Here is an 18,960-nt window from a genome sequence, read left to right as displayed (position 1 = left end):
ATTCTGTTTATATCTTTTTACTGCACGACAAGGCTGGGGAGCGGGGGGCCCTCCACAGCCATTCTGCATTTTAAATATTAGTCCTGAGCACACAGGAGCAACCCTTGCGCTCAGTGAGGTGTAGGGCAGGAGGTTGGGGACAGGACCCGGACAGAGGGGAAAAGAGTGAACACCTTTGGGGAACTGTCCAGTGCTGACCAGACTATAGCTTGGGACAGCAGGTGGAGGTGAAGCCCCTTTATTCCCAGCACTGCTGAAATCCACTGACCTCTTTACCTGCCTGCCTGGAAGTATTTTTCCTTCTCAGAAGTCTTTTATTTTAAAATGTTAATAAGTACAGGTGATGAAGGGATGAAAGATGAACAGATATATTAATAGAGGAGGAAAGGAACTAGGGAGGGAGGGAGGAGGAGAGAAAAAACAAGGGTAGATGTGGAGAAGCTGGAAATCCATGTGTTTTTTAACTTGTCCATTTTTATTACTCCTTTTGCTGCTATTCTGCATAGCTTTGTTTAGAGAGGGAGGTTGTTTTTTGTTTTTGTTTTTTAATGAAGTCCGATTGTTACAAGCAAGAATTAGCATTCATTAGATGCTTTCTTAGGAATCCTTGGGTGGTGCACATAGTTAATACACTCAGCTGCTAACCTAAAGGTTGGAAGTTTGTGTCTGCCCAGAGGTGCCTTGGAAGAAAGCCTTGGCCATCTACTTCTGAAAACTCAGATCTTCAAAACCCTATGACGCATCATTCTGTTTAGACACACATGGAGTGACCAGAAGTCCACTTAACCACAACTGATTTATACCTTTCTTAAAGAATAATTTTTTAAAATGCCAGCTGGGGTGCATTCATCCATCCATTCATGTAGTTAGCCCAGTGTGAAGTCTTATTTATGCTGGACTCTGTTCTAGGACCTGAGGCAATATGGACTCAGGAAGCAGAAGTTCTGGACTTAAAACCTCAGTCTGCTACCTCGTGGCTGCATGACACTGGGTCATTCACTTCACCTCTTGATCCTCAGTCTTCTCATCTGCCATTTGGGAAACTGAGAAGGTTCATCTAGAACAAGCATTGTGAGGATTATACAAGATGGATATATGGGCTCACAAGTGTGTGTGCCAAGGTATGTGCAGAAATGCCTGTGTGCACATATGTTGTTATTGTTTTTAGGTACCATGAAGTTGGTTCCAACTCACAGCACCCTATGCATAACAGAACAAAACAATACCTATTCCTGTCCCAGCTTCACAATTGTTATGTTTGAGGCCATTGTTGCTACCACTGTGTCAGTCTGTCTCATTGGGGGTCTTCCTTTTTTTCGCTGACCCCTCACCTTACCAAGCATGATGTCTTTCTCCAAGGACTAATCGCTCCTGTCAACATGTCCAAAGAATGAGAGACAAAGACTCGCCATCCTTCCTCCTAAGGAACATTCTGGCTACTGTACATCTTCCAACACAGATGGGTTTGTTCTTCTGGCAGTCCATGGTACTTTCAATATTCTTCCCCAACATCGGAATTCAAATGCATTGATTCTTCTACAGTCTTCCGTACTCATTGTCCATCTTGTACATGCTTATGAGGTGATGGAAAATACCATGACTTCACTGCCTCAGATGGTTGGAAATAGAAATACTACGTGACCCAGCGATCCCTCCACTTAGTATATATTCTCAAGAAATAAGAGTCATGTCACAAATAGATATTTGCACACCCATGTTAACTTCAGAACTATTCACAGTAGCAAAAAGATGGAGACAGCCTAGATACCCATCAGCTGAGGAATGTTGAACAAACTTTGGTACATACACACAATGGAATATTATGCAGCACTGAGGAAGAATAAATCTGCAAAACACTATAACATGGAAGAACCTAGGAGACATAATGCTGGGTGAAAATAGTCAGTCACAAGGGACATATATTGTATGAGACTACTACTGTAAAAAGTCAAAAAACGGTTTCATTCTATAATAAGCTTTTTATGATAGCTACCAGGGATGGTCAGGAAGGGAGACTTATTCACTGGGTGGAGTGTAGACACATGCTAATAACTTGGGTGACAGCAAAGGCAGTTTAAAAGTAAAAGGAAGGAAACAGGGAAAGGGGAAAGGAATTGCTTGCTTTCTTTTTTCAATCTGTTTTTAATTTTTTCATGTATTAGGAAAACAATGTATACTTATTTTCTCATTGGAACAAACCATTGGGGACTTTCCCACAAATAAAACAAAAGGAAAGTAAAGAAGGGGGAGAAAAGAAAGGAGTGAGAGACAAAAAGATTTGGAAACGGATGGTGGTAATGGTTGTGTAGCATGGGAAGTGTGATTGGTGTGGCTGGGTTGTGCATATAAAAAATGGTTGAAATAGCAAGTGTTTTGTTGTATATATGTTTCCACAGTTAAAGAAAATGCTATGAGCTGGGTCAGATGTACCTTAGTCCTCAAACTGATACCTTTGCTCTTTAACACCAAAGAAGAAGGTCTTTGTAGTAGATTTGTCTAAAGCAGTATGTCATTTGATTTCTTGACTGCTGTTTCCTTGAGTTTTGATTGTGGATCCAAGCAAAAATGAAGTCTTTCATCTCTTCTCCATTTATCATTGATTTTATTTATTGGCCCAGTTGTCAGAATTTTTGTTTCTTTACATTGAGGTGAAATCCATACTGAAGACTGTAGCCTTTGATCTTCATCAGTAAATATTTTAGATTCTCTTTGCTTTCAGCCAGCAAGGTTGCATCATTTGCTTGGCACAGGTTGTTAATGAGTCTCCCTCCAGTCCTGATGCCACATTCTTCTTCATGTTATCCAGCTTCTCCGATTATTTGTTCAGTACACAGATTGGATAAGTATGGTAAAAGGATACAGCCCTGACACACATCTTTTTCTGATTATAAACCATTCCGTATCTTCTTGTTGTGTTTGAAAGACTGCCTCTTGGTCTATGTACAGGCTCCTCATCAGCACAATTAAGTGTTCTGGAATACTCATTACATGTGTAGCATATATGCACATGCATATATATATATAAGGAGACACTGTAGGTTTGTACATATGTGTAGATGCACCTGAGGGTGCAAGTGTGATACTGTGCATGAGTGTACATGTATGTGTGCCTATGTGTGCATGTATGCCTTAGTTTCTCATGTGGGTTGGTGGTTTCTGCTGGGGTTCTTTGGACCATGGAGTCAGAGCAGTAAAGGATCTGGCCCACCCTGTGGGGGAAGTGCTTCTCCTATCCATTTTTGTCTTCCTTCTTCCCTCCTCCTCTTCCCATTCCATTCCCCCTCTCCCCTTCTGCCTCCTTTCCTCCTCTTCCCTTAACTTTTCCTTTCTCTTCATCCTCTGCCCTTTTGACCCTGATAAGGCTGGCCTGTTACCTTATGTAACTCACATGAAAGTTCTAAGTGAGCCCTTCTGAAAAATTTACATGTGTCCAGGAAGCATTTGGACACAGATAAATTTTGCACATTTGTTCTCCCTGGCATAGATGGGAGCCTATCTTGCAGACTCTCTCTTGACCCCATTAATCCATGATAATTAGGGCATCAATGTGGATCAGAAGAACCACTCAGCACGTGGACTTAACTTCTGCTTCTGCCACTCTTCAGCTGTGTGGCTTTGGACAAGTCCCTTGACCTCTCTGGGCATTTGCATGGAGCAAATAGCATCAACCTTAACACAGTCCAAACATTTAGTAACAAGGTAGTTTAAAGTGATGAGAAATTGGGAATGAGATAGTAAACCTAGGAGCAGTGACTTTATGTCCGTGTTGTTGTTAAGTGTCATTGTGTTGGCTCTGACTGTGTACTACAGAACAAAACACTGCCCGGTCCTACGCCATCCTCACAATTTTTACATTTGAGCCCATTGCTGCTGCCACTGTGCCAATCCATCTCATTCGGGGTCTTTCTCTCTTTTTTGCGGACCCTCTACTTTACCAAGCCTGATGTCCTTCTCCAGAGATGGGACGGACAATCAGAGATAGGGTTGGGAATGGTTACACAAATTGAAGAATATAATCAATGTCGCCAAATTGTACATTTAGAAATTGTTGAATTGCTGTACGCATTATTGTATATATTCTTAACAGCAACAACAATAAAAATTGGGAATGAACCCACATGTCCAACAATTGAATTGGTGAAAAATAAAACAAAACAGAAAGTGATGGTTCACCCATTCGGGGACCTTTCACCGGTTACTACTGAAAGCCCCACAGCTGTATCTATGAAGGTCAATTCTAGAATCTGGAAGATATTGCTGAGTGACCAGAGCTGGTGGCTACATGGTGAGAGCAGAACATGATTCCTATTTCCAAAACGGGGAAAAGAAATCTGGAAGAGCATACATCCACTACAGTAGTGATGGCATTGAAATTCTGAGTGATGGCATTCTTTTCCTTTGGTTTTATCTGAAATTTCTAAAATTTCCACAATGGGCAAGTAATATTTGATAAAGACAACTGTGCTCTAAGGATAGAAAAGAAAGAAAGAAACCAAGCCACCTTGCACCACTCTTGGGAGGTCTGCAAAAAAGAGGATGGACAGATAAGTGTGACTCGGTCCACGTCTCCCTGTCTCCCTGTTATATCCAAGATGGGAAAACCTCTCCACTTAAAACTTAGACAGAAACAGATCTCCATTAAGTCCCTCTTAATTTTATCTCCTGAGTTCTGGCATGACACCGTAGGATAAGCACAGGACAGCTAACCAGGAAGTTGGCAGTTCAAACCCACCAGCCATTCCTTGGGAACACTACAGAGTTGCTATGAGTTGGAACCTATTACATTTGCCAACAACAAGTTTATATCTGTCATTTATTTCTTTAACCCTGCAGTATCTGAGTTGAAAGGGAATGTAGGCAGTACTTCCTCCAGCCCCCACTTTTGTAAGTAGGGAAACTGAGGTAAAGAGGAGGAAGGATTTGTCTTTATGCCCTTCGGACCTTCTAAACCTTACCAAGCACTCTTTCATCAGCCTACCCAATGATACAGCATGTGCTGCCTAGGAATTACAGTGCGAAAGAGCCCTTCCTACCATAAAGTACTCTGTCCTAATGTAGCTTGCAGATAACTAGCATCCACTTACCAGCTCGAGTCATTTTTTGTCACCTAGAATTATTGCTGTTAGTTGCAATTGAGTTTACCCCAGACTCATGACAAATTATGCACAATGGGATCAGACTATTGTGAGCCATAGGTTTGGCTGACTTTTCAGAAATAAATTGCCAGAACTTTCTTCTTTGCCTTAATCTGGAAGTTCTGCTGAAACCTATTCAATGTCATATCAACACTCAAGCTGTCACTGGCGGAATGCTGGTGGCTGTGCATGAAATGCATTGGCCTGGAATTGAACCTAGGTCTCCTATATGGAAGGCCAGCACTCTATCACTGACTCACCACTGCCCCCATCTGGAATTACATGGGATGTAATTAGGAGAGAAACTAGGATTCTTTTGAAACGCTTGGGATAAGCAAAAATCACAAGGTTTACTAGGTCTCAGGGAGTCCTGCTATGCACTATGGGATAAAGCACTGGACTGCAAGACTGGTTTGAACCTTAAGGTCAGGGGTTTAAGCTCGCCAGCTGCTTCTCAGCAACTTGTATACAATGTCACTATGAGTCTAACCTGATTCAATGGCACTTAACAACCACTAGGCCCCTGGTTGGTGCACAGTTTGTGCTTGACCACTAGCCTAAAGGTGGGCAATTTGAACCACCTAGTGGCACTGGTTAAGGAACTCTGGTAGCGTAGTAGTTACTAATCAGGCTGTGAACTGCAAGGTCAGCAGTTCGACAATACCAGCTGTTCCGTGGGAGAAAGATGAGGCTTTCTGCTCCTGTAAAGATTTATAGCCTCGGAAACCCTGTACAGGGTTGCTGTGACTCAGAACTGACTCCCCGGCACATAACCACCACCAACCAGAGTCACTGCTGAAGAAAGGTCTGGTGATCTGCTTCCATAAAGATTGCTGCTGAGAAAACCCTATGGCAGAGTTCTACTCTGTAACACATGGCATTGCCTATAAGCTGGAATTGACCCCATAGCATGGGTTTACTATATGCCAGGAAGTCGTGTGGTAGATCACACAGAGGGAAATACTGTGCCTTCCATACAGTTGTTGTAAGTTGTTTTCAAGTCCATTCCAACTCACGACAATTTCTTATGTGCTGAGTAGAACTGCTCCACAGGCTTTCCAAAGCTGTGACCTTTCAGAACCAGAACCCCAGGCCTTTTTCTGAGATGCCTCTGGATGTGTTCAAACCACTACCCTTTTGGCTAGTTAGTGAAGTGCTTGACCATTTGCTCCCAACATGTTTACAGCTGAAGCCATGGAAAGAATGCCCCCTATAGGCAGAGGTGGGTGTTGGGTGGGAAGAGTGAGGTGGTGGGGTATAGGGGCTGGGTTGAGGGGAGGTGCTGCATCCTTCAAGTCTGTTTTATGCCAGAGACAAGAACCAGAGTGAAGGAAAATTCCATTCACCCCATCACTTAGTCACTTTCTAAGGCAGGGACAGAAAAAAACCACACAGCACTGAGGGGAAAAAAAAAGATTTTTTAATTAATGTTTCTTTTTTTAAAAAGTTGATTTTTTTTTTTTTTTTAGGTAAACCTCTTTCTGCCTCCCCTCCCTCACTCTGCCCACCCTTCTCTTAAAAATATAAAAATGTCCAACCCCCGGTAACTAGAGTACAATAAATAAACAGTAAACACAAAAACATACTTTATTTGTTTCTTCTTTATACAAAATAAGGAAACTAGAAGCGTTCGACTTCCAAAAAAGTATTATATTGTACATCCTGACGGCCCAGCCTCCAGGCCCCAGGCAGGGGTGGGGGTGGGGGCAGTCTTCGGGCCAGAGCCCAGCAACCTGGGCACCTCCCCCAGGGAGAAAGCAGGGTGGGCAAGTGTTCGAGTCCGGCCCGGACACCCGGACTCCAAAGAAATGTCAAAGTAAAGAAGTGTGAAGGACTGCCCCCCTAGGCAGCGATGTCTTAACTAACCCCCACTTCCTCAACGAGCTGACCTTGAGCCTCAAGATTGGCCACCAGGGGGCGCCAACCTGCATACGCGTATTTCTTGTTCTCTCCAGTTCTCTCCTGCCCGCACTCTCAGCTCTCTTCCTCCTCTCGCTCCCTTCCCTCTCGCTCCCTTTCAAGCTCACTCTTTCTTATCAACGCTTCTTTAAAGACGGGAAAGCAGTGAGAGATATGATTACCAAGTGCCACTCTGGATTGCAGAGAGGGAAAAACAGCGTCTCAGCCCCTTGGCCTCAACCCTCTCTTAGTCCATAGAGGTGGTGGGTGGTGGGGGTCTGGGGTAGTCTTGATCGTGCTGGAAATCTCTTGTCTCTCTGGAGTATCGACTTTGGTCCCAAAAATTTGCTCGCGGCTGCCGGGTCGGTCTCCCTCCTTCCCGCGCAGCCGGGGAGCAGCTGCCGGTTGAGTGCGGACCCGAGGGAAAACCGCAGCGCCGGGCGTTTTGGTTTCGGGCGGCTTCGTCCGGGGGGGAGCCGGCCCGGTGGCCTTACCACACCGCGGCCTCGTTGAGCTCGGGGTTGGGGTGCGACAGGGGTCCGCTGTAGCCGCTGGCGCCGCTCATGGGAAATGGTGGGCTGGGTCCACCGCTGAAAACCTCGCCCGGCATGGGGTGCAGTGCGCCCGGCAGGCCCGGTTCGGGGCTTGGAGTGTCCGGGTGCGAGATCATGTCAGTGAATCGGGGGTTGTCGGCGGCGTGAGGACCGGCTAGCGGCGGCTCCAGGGCGCCCAGCGGCGTGGAGCCGGGTCCAGAAGCGGCCAGGAAGCTCGAGTCGGCCGGGGACTGAGCTTGAGAGGGCGGGCCATGCGCGAAGAAGTCGTAGTTGGCTCCTGGTCCGTAGTAGTCACCTTGGTAGTCTGCGAGAGGGGACGGAGGAAGAACAAGGAGCGGTGAGAAGTGGTTGGGTCAGCAGGGACGCGCAGGGTAGTCGAGGGGACCTGGGGACAGAGACTCGCAGAAGGGGTCAGGGACCCAGAGGAGGTGAATGGGCTCTCGAGGTCAGTGCTGAGACCAAGGGAGAGGCAGGCCCTAGTCCCTCAAGATGGTGGAGGACACAGGAACAAGGATGGCGAGAGAGACAATCAGTGATATGGAGAGCGTAAGAGATCACAAACTGTGGCGAGACACACAGAGACTGGAGCGACTTAGAGAGACAAGGAAACACGAGACACAAACAGAATAAGAATCAGAGACCATGAGAGATGGCAAAATGCAGAGAAACGGAAACCAAGCACACACTCAGGGGGCAAGGGGAGACAGGAGAGGGACCCAGAGACCAAGGCAGAGATGGAAGACACAGAGATTGGAGGTCGTAGAGAGACAGAGACAGTGGAGGAGATGTGAAAGAAAATGCCAGGAGACGCAGGCGCGGCTAGACAGGGCGAACAACCCAGGGTCGAGTGTGAAAACTCAGGAGCGAGAAATAGATCCAGAGAATGAGACGCTCCCAGATACCCCGGGAAAGTCGGCCAGCGACGTGGAGGCCAAAACGGGGAGAGGCGCAGGGCAGGTGTAGAGCTGAACAGAGACCAGAGTGCGAAATGGTTCGAGACCCTAGCAGCGAGGACTCGGCGGAATAAGCTGGGATGGTAGCAGTGACAAAGCGCGGAGGGGCTGGCAGACGAGCTGCGAGGGCAGGGACGGGTGGCAAGTGCGTGGGGAGCCTCCGCGCCCTCTCTGGGTCCCCTGCACCCTACTAACCGGCCTAGGGCAGCCCTGCGTAAGGTGAACGCAGGTCGGGGGAGTGCACCCGCCTCACCGGCCTGGAACCGAAAAACCCGAGCCTGCCTCAACGACTTAGGAGAGGGGAGGAAAAAGGACCCGTTGGGTTTGCTAGGACACCCCGATTCTGATCCATTTAGGGACATTAAGCACTTTGGGAATCTGGTGACAGTTACGGGCTTTCCTCCCTGGAAAAATGTACAAATGCGCTCGCGTTTTGCCCATAAATTCAGAAACGGCGCCCGCCCCACCCACCTCAATAATGACTTCAACGCTCTGCCCTCTTCTCACAGCGCCCCCAGCTCCTTCAGGAAAGCTACTCCCCCTGACGCACTGGGGGAGACCCCAGGTAAGGGGCACCTTGTAGACAACAGCCCGCTTTGGACGGCGGGAAAACCAGAGCGGGGAAGTCAAGCTTTCTCCAGCTCAGTCCTGGGGTCTCCGTTACTGGGACGAGTATCAGACACCCCCCACACCCCCTTCACTCTCCAAACCCTGAAATCAGCCCAAACCGGGGACCTCCCCGCCCCTGAGGCGCGGTTTGCAGAGAAGCCCCAGCTAAAATGGTCGCCGATTATTTTTTAAAAATCGCAAAGTCCAACTTCTTCTAAAGGAAAGGGGAAAGTCTGGAGCGGTGAATTTGGGGCCCCAAAGGGACGAGGTTGGCGACGCCCGCGCTCGCGGCGAGCCGTCCAGCCAGCAAGGACCGCGGCCCCCGCGCCGGGCGCGCCGCCTCCGCCCATATGGCGGCCGGGCCGGAGGTAATTGGAACAAACGCCGTCTGAAAAGGGCACAAAAGCCGCAGCTGGGGCTTTGTCCGAGCTCCCACGGGGAGCCGCCGGCCCCGCCGCCCGGCCCCTTTCTCGCCCGCTGCCGGCCGCCGCCGCCTGGATCTCCCAGCGCGGATTAGGCGGTGCAGCCTAGCTGAGGACGGGGTGGGGTGGGTGAGAGGAATCCTGCCCCTCCATTCTTGAGAAAGAGGGCCCGCGTGGCAGGAACGGTCCAGCCTCTAGCCCCATGTAGCAGGCTCCCACGGAGAAGAGGCGGGATTGATTGGGGGCTCGCTGGTCCTCCGGGGAGACCTTGGTTAATTACCCAGGCGGGGAAAAATTCCGGACCGCGACCGCCCGGGCCGCTTCCCGGGGCGACAGCTATTTAGGAGGCGAGATCTGGAGAGTGGAGATCTCAGAGCACACGCCACCATCGGAGTAGTCCTGGGCTAGGTGATTGCAGCCCCTAAACCCAGTTACTGTTACCCGTAGGACCTCTCCTCAGAAAACAAACCCCCAAAACAGATGCACAACTTGCCTACAATTTCTACGGGTCTGGGAAAATCTGAAGCTAGGCCACCGAATTCTATAAAGTCCCCTGCTGGGCTGCCTGGGTGCCTTGTTCATCCTCTTGCTCTCGTTGCCACCAAATCCATTTTCTTGGGGAGAGAAATCATCTCTCCCTAAGACCTGCCCAACAGCCCTGGCTACCGCAGACCTGTGCCAAGGGACAGGGGTCAAAGCCACTCGGATGTGCAGACTTCACTCAGGCACAGGGACCCCTGAGGGCGCCCCATATTTTGAAGAGAGGTCCTTCCTTGGGTCTACGGTTTGGGGGAAGGTGGCTGGTGAGCTAAAGCGGCAGTGGAGGTGCGGTAGGAAGCAGTGGGTCTCCAGAGAAGACTGGGGCCAAGGAACTGTGAGCTAAATTAGAGAGAACCACGGGAGGAAAAGAGGAGGAGGGAGAAATGACCAGGAGGAAAGCTTACGCTAGGCCCGAGTCGAGTAACACCAACTGCGAATTCCCCTTTGCAAACCCAACTTCTCACCCTGCCCACTTCCTGTGTCTCCAGCTTCCACGAGAGCCCTGCCCAGAGCATCTGCTGGTATCTGAGTAGAAAGTGCCCAGCATGCTGGTGGTTGACAAGAATGGCTACCTTCAAAGCCAATGAGCAAGCTCTGGGTGAACTCCAGACCCCCACCCCAGCCCTGCCACTGCCCTCCAGTGGCCTGGCTCCGCTGTGGCCAGTACACCAGGCGCATCCGCCCTAGGACAGCTCTGTGTGGGAGCGCCAGCGAGTGTGGATCTTTGAGTGCGTGGGGTGGGAGTGTGTGGGTCTGTGTGGCTCTTGAGTGTCTATCAGCGACTATACCTGGGTGGAGTGTACTTGTGTGTGATTGTGTGTTTAGATGCACGTCTCTGACGTCTTTGCATATCAATGTGTATACATCGCCTTGTGTTTAGCTGTGCGAGTCACTGTAGGTAGGAGTGGGTTCACGTGTCCTCGGGTGTGCATGTATGTGGGTCCTGTGTGTGTGGTGGTGGTGGAGTGGAGTGGGGTGGGGGGTGTTCTTGGGTCTGAGGCAGGCGGGATGGGTCCCCGGGCAGCCGAGTGAACGCAGGTGCAGGCTCTGAGTCTTTAGTCCCTAGGATGCGACGGCTAAGATGTAGGGCAGTGTTTTCCAGGGGCCTTCCTTACCTCCGTAGTAGGTGTACGGAGTGGACCCCAACATCTCAGACTCGTCCAAGCGGCCTCCCAGCGGACGCATGCGCCGCGGACTCCGGAAGAAGGCGTGTCTCCGGGCGCCCAGCGCGCTCAACTGTTTCATCCGGCGTTCTTTGGACCGTCGGTTCTGGAACCACACCTGGAACGAAGGCAGGAAGGGGCTGTAAGCTTCTGTCCCCTCCTTGCCCCGGGCGCTCCGGCTGGGTCCTAGCGCCCCCTCCCCTCCGCACCAGCACTCCCACGAGGCGGGGGGCCAGACCAGATTAGGACGCGAGGACTGGGGAGGGGCCTCCGCGAACCAGCCAAGGGTGAAGGATTTTGCGGACTCGTGGGGCGACTCATAAAGATTTGTGCTTCCTGGACCTCGGCCCGCCTGCGGCCTGACGGCTTTATAAAGGCCTCCTGCTCGGCTCTGGCTCCCGAGCTGGGCTCCAGTCCGGCGCGGGGCCGGGGTTTATGACGAGCAGTGGCTCTTTTTCTGCTTGGAAGACAGGGACGAAATGAGGTGGGTCCTGGACCCCAGAGTATCTTAAAACACCCCTTGAAGGAGAGAAGGAGGGAATTTAGAGAGGCAAAGGGACAGGCCCAAGATCACGCGCCTGGAGGGCAGCAGGGCTAGGCTCCTATCTTTATGGGCACTTTGTTCAGCTGTCCCCGAACCCGGGCGCCTTGCGCGCTCTTAGCCAAGAAAGCTGGTGGGAGTCGACTCCTAGCCTCCTGGTTCCCGGACTTGCGGGGCTGGATAGGATGGCTGGTTTGGCCAGGCCGCACCTGGATGACACGCATGTTGAGGCCGGTCTCCTGTGCCAACTGCTCGCGGATGTGGCGCGTGGGCTTGGGCGTGGCAGCGAAGGCGGCCTTGAGCGTCTCCAACTGTTTGGCTTTGATAGTAGTGCGGGGGCCGCGCCGCTTGGTGCCCGAGTTCTGCTCCTCGTTCTCGTTGTTGGCCGTCTCCTTGTCAGACGAAGTCGAATTGTCCGTCTCCTTAGGATCGTCCTGGAGTGGGTCTTGGAGGTCCGGGGACAAACTGCGGTCCGTACAGGACGACACTGCAGGCAGACGGAGCGGGAGGGGGGGAACGGCGTCAGTGACGATCCGAGGCCTCTACAAGCCAGCCGCCAGACCGATCCGCCTGGACCCGGGCTTGTCAGGCGGGTTCCCTCCCAAACCCCGCGGCAGCCCCTCCCCCAGGGGTCTTCCCTTCCATCCCCTCCCCTTCCCAGCTGGCGGGGCTGGGTCACTGGAAGTGCCCTTCTCAAGTCCTCTCATCACCTCCGGGCTATTTCCTAGGTGGGGGCGGGCGGTGGGAGTCACGCCCTCTAGATAAAGTCGCCTTCTTGGAGAGGGAGGGAACTGGAGGAGGGGACGGATGCCCAGTGGGATTCGATCTTACTTTCCCTCCTTCAGACCCCAGAGCAGCTAAAAATAATCAGGCGTTCAAATGAGAACAGTTCCAAATAGAGGGAGATAGGAGCAAGTTGGGAAAGGCTCTAGAATTGGAAGGGGACGAGAAAGAGCTGGTGAGTCCGGGTTCTCTCGTAGAGCCGACTCCAAACGCTGTCTTCTCCTCCGCCCCCTCCCCCATGTCCTAGATCTGCTTGGCAGCAAGCGCGCTAGAGCTCAGGCTTGGGGTGGGCTCAGGCCTCCATACCGGAGTTTAGGCTGCCTTCCTTGAGGCTGGACGAGCTCAGATAGTCGTCCTTGCACACAAACTTGTTCTCGTCGATGACGTAGAGCTCCTCGCCCGTGGACAACTGCTTGTTGCACACCATGCAGGTGAAGCAGTTGAGGTGAAACACTTTGCTGCGGGCCTTCCGCACCAGGTCGCTCGGCGAGATGCCCTGTGCGCAGCCCGCGCACTTTGTGCCGAAACGCCTGTGGACACAACATGGGCCGTCAGTGCAGTGTCCTACTCTCTGGACCCCTGTCCCCTTGCCATGCACACTGGCTCCCAGGGAGTTTCTATTTCCAATATCTATGTAAGAAACCCCAATCCTTCCTCTCTACCCAGAGACTGAGAGTTGGAACAAATGTCTTGGACACATGCCATTCGGGTTTATTTGGTTTCTACTGGGGCTAAAAAGGGGAAGTAATGGTGCAGCCCTCAGTCAGGCAGAGGGCCCACAGCATCCAGAGTTGTTTCTGTCTTCCACTTTCTGCCAGACCAGCCCGGCACAGCAGCTTTGGCTCTGGAGACTAAGAAGGGTTTGAAGCCAGGTAGGCCCTGTTTGGATATATGTATCATCTGGTTGTACCCCAATGGGAGTTACCCTCTCTAGCCTGTCCTGGCCCAGATAGGGGCAATATGCCAGCTGGGTACCTCGAAATGGGGAGGGGTTTGGGGAACTGGGCTTGAGTAGGCAGGACAGAATCTTCTGCTGATTCCCAGGGACCAAAAGGAGGCTTCCAATTCCACTCTGGAATCTGAATCCAGCAGGGCTGGGGAGGGGTCAGGGATATGTTCAGGAAAACAGGGATTGAGTCCCTATCCTCAGAAACCTCTGGTCTTGGAAGGTACTGGCAAAGGATGTGAATAGAAGGTAAATCTCAACCCTGTGTAGCTGGGACACCGGAGCCTTTACTCCACCTCCACCCCCACCCCCGCCCCATTTCCCGTGTTCCTGGTGTAATTTCTTTTCTTCTTCCTTGAGTGCGTGGGAAAGCCAGCTTCTCCCAGAATGAGTGGTGCAGGCAGCATCAAGTGCTGGGGAAGGAGGTGGAGATTGGAGGACCCAGGACTTGGGGCCCCACATCTGCCCCCAACCATGTCTCTAAACAGGGTGAATTTGGGTGACGTTGATGTAGTGAGGGCATTAGAAGCCATAAGTCACTTTTGGCCTTATCCGGCAGTGTAATTGGCCATATGCACCTTATCAAAAATCATTAGGCGCTTTGCAAGCACCGCCACATTACGGGCGACAGGCCTCCGGGGCCGGGGAGTTTACACGTGTAAAGGCGCGGCTGACATTTTCTCCTATTCAAATTCCCCAGCGTCGAGCCACTGGGGCCGCCCGGCGGCCTTTCTCTCCGGTGTTAATCACGCCCCCCTATCCTCGCCAGCCGGAATTCGCACTCACAAAGCGCGAGGCTGGGCGCTGACTAGGGCAGGCAGGGCTGAACCGCTGAAACCACCACCACCTTCTAGGATTTGCCTTGACATTTTCCAGCTTGGGCAACTGAGGTCCAGAAAGGTGATCTGCCCTGGTCCACTCAAAGCCTGCTGGGGTGGAGATTAGGTGACCTAGCCCAGGTCCCTAGGTCTTGATTCACACCCCCAATTTCGTTTGTATTTTGCATCATGGGAGAAAATGTTTAATGGAGTGGGAGAAATGAGTTGGAAAAGGTTTCCTCCCCTATCATCAGAACGGCCCTCCTGGCTGGTCCTCTCTGGGCCTAAGAAGTTTCTGTTTGTCGGGGCGACGGGGGTGGGGGTGGGTGTGGGTGGGAGGGGTGGCTCTGGGGGAAGGGCCTGCCGGGAGGGCAGCCTCTTCGCATATAGCACCTTCTGCCAAATCGAGAAGGCTCCAGCCGCCCCTAATTTGGGACCAGCCAGACGCTCTCTCCTAGAGTCGCTGTGTCTGGAAAGGGCAGAAACCACTGGAGAGTAAGTTTGTCAGGGCGCCCTCCCGCTGCCTCAGGGCGCCCTCCCACTGCCTTACCATTGCTGGAGCCCGGCCTGGAGGGTCCAGCAAGAAGTAGCGTCCTTTTTCCTCTCCCCAGGATCCTCCAGAGGCCAGAAGGAAGGCAGCGCACTGCCCCGCACCCCGTCTAAGCTCGCGAGCCCCGGAACTGGGCTGGGTTCTCTGGTCTCCCTTCCCCATCGCCCCCGAGCGCACGCAGGGCGGGCGCGCAGGCAGCAGCGCAGACGGCCTCTTACCTGAAGAAGTCATTTTTGCAGTAGAGCTTGCCCTCGCGCGAGAAGCACTTCTCCGAGAGGTTGGTCTTGCACTCGCAGCACTGAACGCATTTGATGTGCCACGCGCGGTCCAGTACGTTCAGCAGAAAGCGGTCGAGAATGGGCCGCTCGCACCCGGCACAGTGCACCATCATAGCCCCGCGCGCCGGCGGCTCAGGCCGCCTGGTCCTCCCTTTGGGCCCCCGGCCCTCGGGCTCCCTGCCCCCCCAGGCCACGCCGCTGCGCTCTGCCTGGGGCCTCGGCCGCAGGCGGGCGAGTCCGCTCCGGACCTAGACTCTGCGGGTCAAGTCCCGATGCGATAGCTGGCTTGGCGCTGGGCTCGGGAGGGATGGCGTTCACAGCTTCATGCCCTGGCCACGCGCCCCGGCGCTTGTTCCGGGCTTCCCCAGGTGTCTCGGGCGGCTGCTAGCTTCGGCGTTGCCGAGCGGCTTTCCCCGGTGGCGGAGGCGCGGGCACTTTCCCCCACTTTCAAGCGGTCCCGATCCTCATCTTTGTCTGGCCGCCGCCTAATTCGCGCATCCTTATTCAGATTTGGTGACGTGGCGCGGCACGTAGGGGGCCCGGCGGCCAATGGGCGAGCCGTGACCATGGCAACCTCTTAAATTTATAGCATATCTAAATTGGCTACAGCGTTGCGGCCCGGACAGAGCAAAAAAAACAAGGCATCAGTATTGTTGAGTATTAGCTTGTACCTGGTGCGGACGCTAAGTAAGTATTTACCTTTCAGTTTGGGACTGGGCGGAGGGGGCTGCGCGATCCGAAAATAGCGTCTCTCTTTTCTCTCATTTCACTAGTGTGTGGGGGCCCGGGTTCCCAGGCCTAGTGGGGAGGGACTCCCGCCCCCTCGCCATCCCTGGAACTTACTGAAGTTGCCTGGGGCCTGGAGCGCGCTCTACATCCACCTCCCTTTTCGGGCCCAAGCCCGCCCAGACTGGATTTCTCCATCCCCGCTCCCCTGGGGTTTGTGCCTTCGGAGCAGCGACCGCGCGGTCCTTGGGAGTCCATCCCGGCTTCTTTTGTCACACACTGGGTTGGTGCCCAGGCGCGCCTTTCTCATGGAGAGAAGAGTGCGCAGAGGCCGCGCGGCTAGTGTATCTTTTATGCCGGGTAATCGGATCCAGGCCCAGATTGGGGAAGGGGATGTCATTTAGGTTGGGATTTTAGAACTGAGCGTGCTACCCTGGTGCTCCGGAGGGTTTGGGGAGAGTCCTGGGCGGACGAAGCTTCCCGCAGAGAGTTCGCAGGTGGCGGCGAGGACAACTCGGTGTTCACCATGTTTCTGCTTTCCTCGTTGCATCTTCCAGATTATGAGTCAGCCAGTTCTGGTCCTGTGGTTGCCTGCCGAGGCAAGGATGCGAGCAGCTGAAGGGACTATTTGCACATTTTTGGGGAGCAGTCTCTCTGTGCAAGTTTGGTCCCTCCTAGGGTCAGCGGGGACTCCGGCAGTTGTAGAAGAGAGGGCAGGGGGCAGGCCTTCTCTAAGGGATCAGCTTGGTGAGCCGGCCTTCTAAATTGATCAGTGAGTAGGGGTCCAACAAAATTTTCAATCTGAATGCTGCCTGGCCTGGACCCCAGAGCTGGATAGAGAGGAGTGTGTGTTTGCGCCAAGACTTGGCTGTGAACATTTGTTTGGGTATATTTACTGAGTTTGTTAGTGTATATGTGATGTTTGAGCATGGAGAATTGAATGTGTTTGCATCTGTTTGTAAATGTCACTAGGTTGTGCATATTTGTGTCTGTTTATTTATATGTGTGTTTGTGGTGTATCCGGAGTAATTTTGTATTATGCACTTATGCATATTTCTCTGTGTGTGTTCCTGCTAATGTTTGTGTATTCGTGTGTGCACTTTTGTTTTCCTGGGTCTGTGCATACAAGTGTATGATTACTTGAGACCTCGTTCACATGAGCATGTTTGTGTGTATGAGTGACCACCTGTGTAAAACTGTGTGTGTGTGCTTATGTTGATTGACGGTATACTTTAAAAAAAAAAAAAAACTAAGTGGTATAGCTGTGTGTAGGTGACCGTCTGCTTGCTTGAGACCCTGTGTGTATGTGGCTGAGTCGGGTTGAGTATGCTTGTGAGTGTAAGATTTTGTGGAACTGTGTTGTGTGATGTTTGCTATGTGTGGCTAACAGTATTTTTGTTTGTGTGACTCGTCTGTTTATGTGTGTTGTTTTGTATGTATGTTCTTGCAGCGCTTTCTTTTGTGGATTTGGGGGGGTTGAGAATTCCTATGTTGGGGCATTTGGTGGAGGCTCAATTATCTTCTGGCTTTAGTGCTGTCTTCCACAGCCTCTAGGTGAGGTGGCCTGACTGGGAACAAGGAATGAGGGGTGCTGGGCACTGTTGGGGCTTTGACCCACAACTGGGTCTCTGGAAAAAAAGGACTTCTATCCTTTGGGGTTGGTAACCGATCCTTCAGCTTAAGGGGCACAAGTGACTGCTGAGTGGTAAGGCTGGTGAGAGTCAGCAAGGCCAGAAATGAGTAGCAAAGGAGTGCAGATAGCACCCCGAGGTTCCTGCAGCCCCCGACAAAACCAAACTCTCCAGCAGTGCCTGGCCTGGCTAGCCTAGCTGCTTGGCGCTCCAGCTGGTCAGGGACAGAGAAATAAGCGTCCTGAGAGGCAAGATGCCCAGGCGAGGGGGTGGAGGCAGGTGAAGACCTGGTCTTTGTCTCACTGGGGTTTCTTGCCTCTGATTTCTCTCCTGAGCTCTGTTTTCTATTCTGCCTTGGTTGCCCTGTCCCACTTGAAATTTTCCCCTTTTCCTATCACTTTCTTCCCCCTACGTCTTGTCTTATTCTTTCTTGTTTCCCTTCCTCTGTTTCTCTGTGGGACTTTCCAATCCAATGTCTAAATCCAGCAACTGGGCTCAGAGCTGCAATTAAGCATCTTGTCATGAACCACATAGATTTTGGGGTGCCAAAGAAGACTCACAAATCATATCCATACACCTCTCAGTCATTTGAAAACCTTATTCTCTAGCCTCCTCACCTACTCAGTCCAGGCCCATGGGGCCATCTACCATTCATTCCCAGATACTGAGGGGCTGGCTCTAGGCTGTCTTCTTAGCTCTAGCCTTGTCCACCCGGATGGCTTCTGAATGCCAGTGTGTTAGGCTCTATCTAATCTCTTAGACATGCTTAAGTGCCAAGACACAGCTGGGTCCTGTGCCAGGAAGGGAGGTTTTGGGGTGCAACGAAGGATCTAAGAGAGCAGCCTGGGTCTTCTCAAGCCAGCACACCTGGGCTGAATCCACACCAGATGAGGGTTGAGCTTTCAAACTCACTCAGTTTGCCTTGCCATCTATAAGCTGAATGTACCAATGACACCCTGGACAAGACCAGGATCCAAGCTAGGGGGCCTCGGCTTCAGCCCAGCCATAGCAGAACCTCCACACCCCGATTGGCTCCAGTAACCCTGTCCACCCTCCATAAGTCCTCCACCTTCCGGGTGAATGAATCGGCAAACACCAGCCCACCAACTATTAGGCGTGTTATCCCGCCGAAACAGCGCTAACAGATGGCGACCAAGCAGAGAAACCCTCTCCTATATGTAACTAATAAACCGCTTGTGTCTTAACAGGGTGATGCATGGAGATGCACTATCACTTGTACAAGATGTTGATGGAATTTACTATATAAAAATCTTCCTCCTAGAGTAGAGTATCAACATTACAACTCGACAGACGGTGGTAGGATAAGTAAAACAGACAAAAGACAAACAAGATAATAATCTGTTTCCAATCACTTAAGCCCTGTAGAGTTAGTAATATGCGGTTTGCATATT

At 51.8% G+C, this 18,960-nt stretch overlaps 1 protein-coding gene across 1 annotated transcript; it reads right to left on the bottom strand.

Moving 5' to 3' along the window:
- Positions 1-7,524: 7,524 nt before the first annotated feature.
- LHX5 (LIM homeobox 5) lies at positions 7,525-15,304 on the bottom strand. Its single transcript, XM_006876965.1, has 5 exons — positions 15,132-15,304; positions 12,906-13,129; positions 12,026-12,303; positions 11,228-11,393; positions 7,525-7,892 (listed from the first exon to the last, which is right to left on the bottom strand). The coding sequence occupies exons 1-5, from the start codon at positions 15,302-15,304 to the stop codon at positions 7,525-7,527; spliced, it is 1,209 nt and encodes a 402-aa protein (XP_006877027.1).
- Between the last annotated feature and the right edge of the window lie 3,656 nt (positions 15,305-18,960).

This window comes from Chrysochloris asiatica, unplaced genomic scaffold (assembly GCF_000296735.1).
Source record: "Chrysochloris asiatica unplaced genomic scaffold, ChrAsi1.0 scaffold00438, whole genome shotgun sequence".
Classification (NCBI taxonomy): Eukaryota; Metazoa; Chordata; class Mammalia; order Afrosoricida; family Chrysochloridae; genus Chrysochloris; species Chrysochloris asiatica.
Note: the sequence above shows the minus strand (reverse complement) of the source record. Positions and strands in the feature narration are given on the sequence as shown.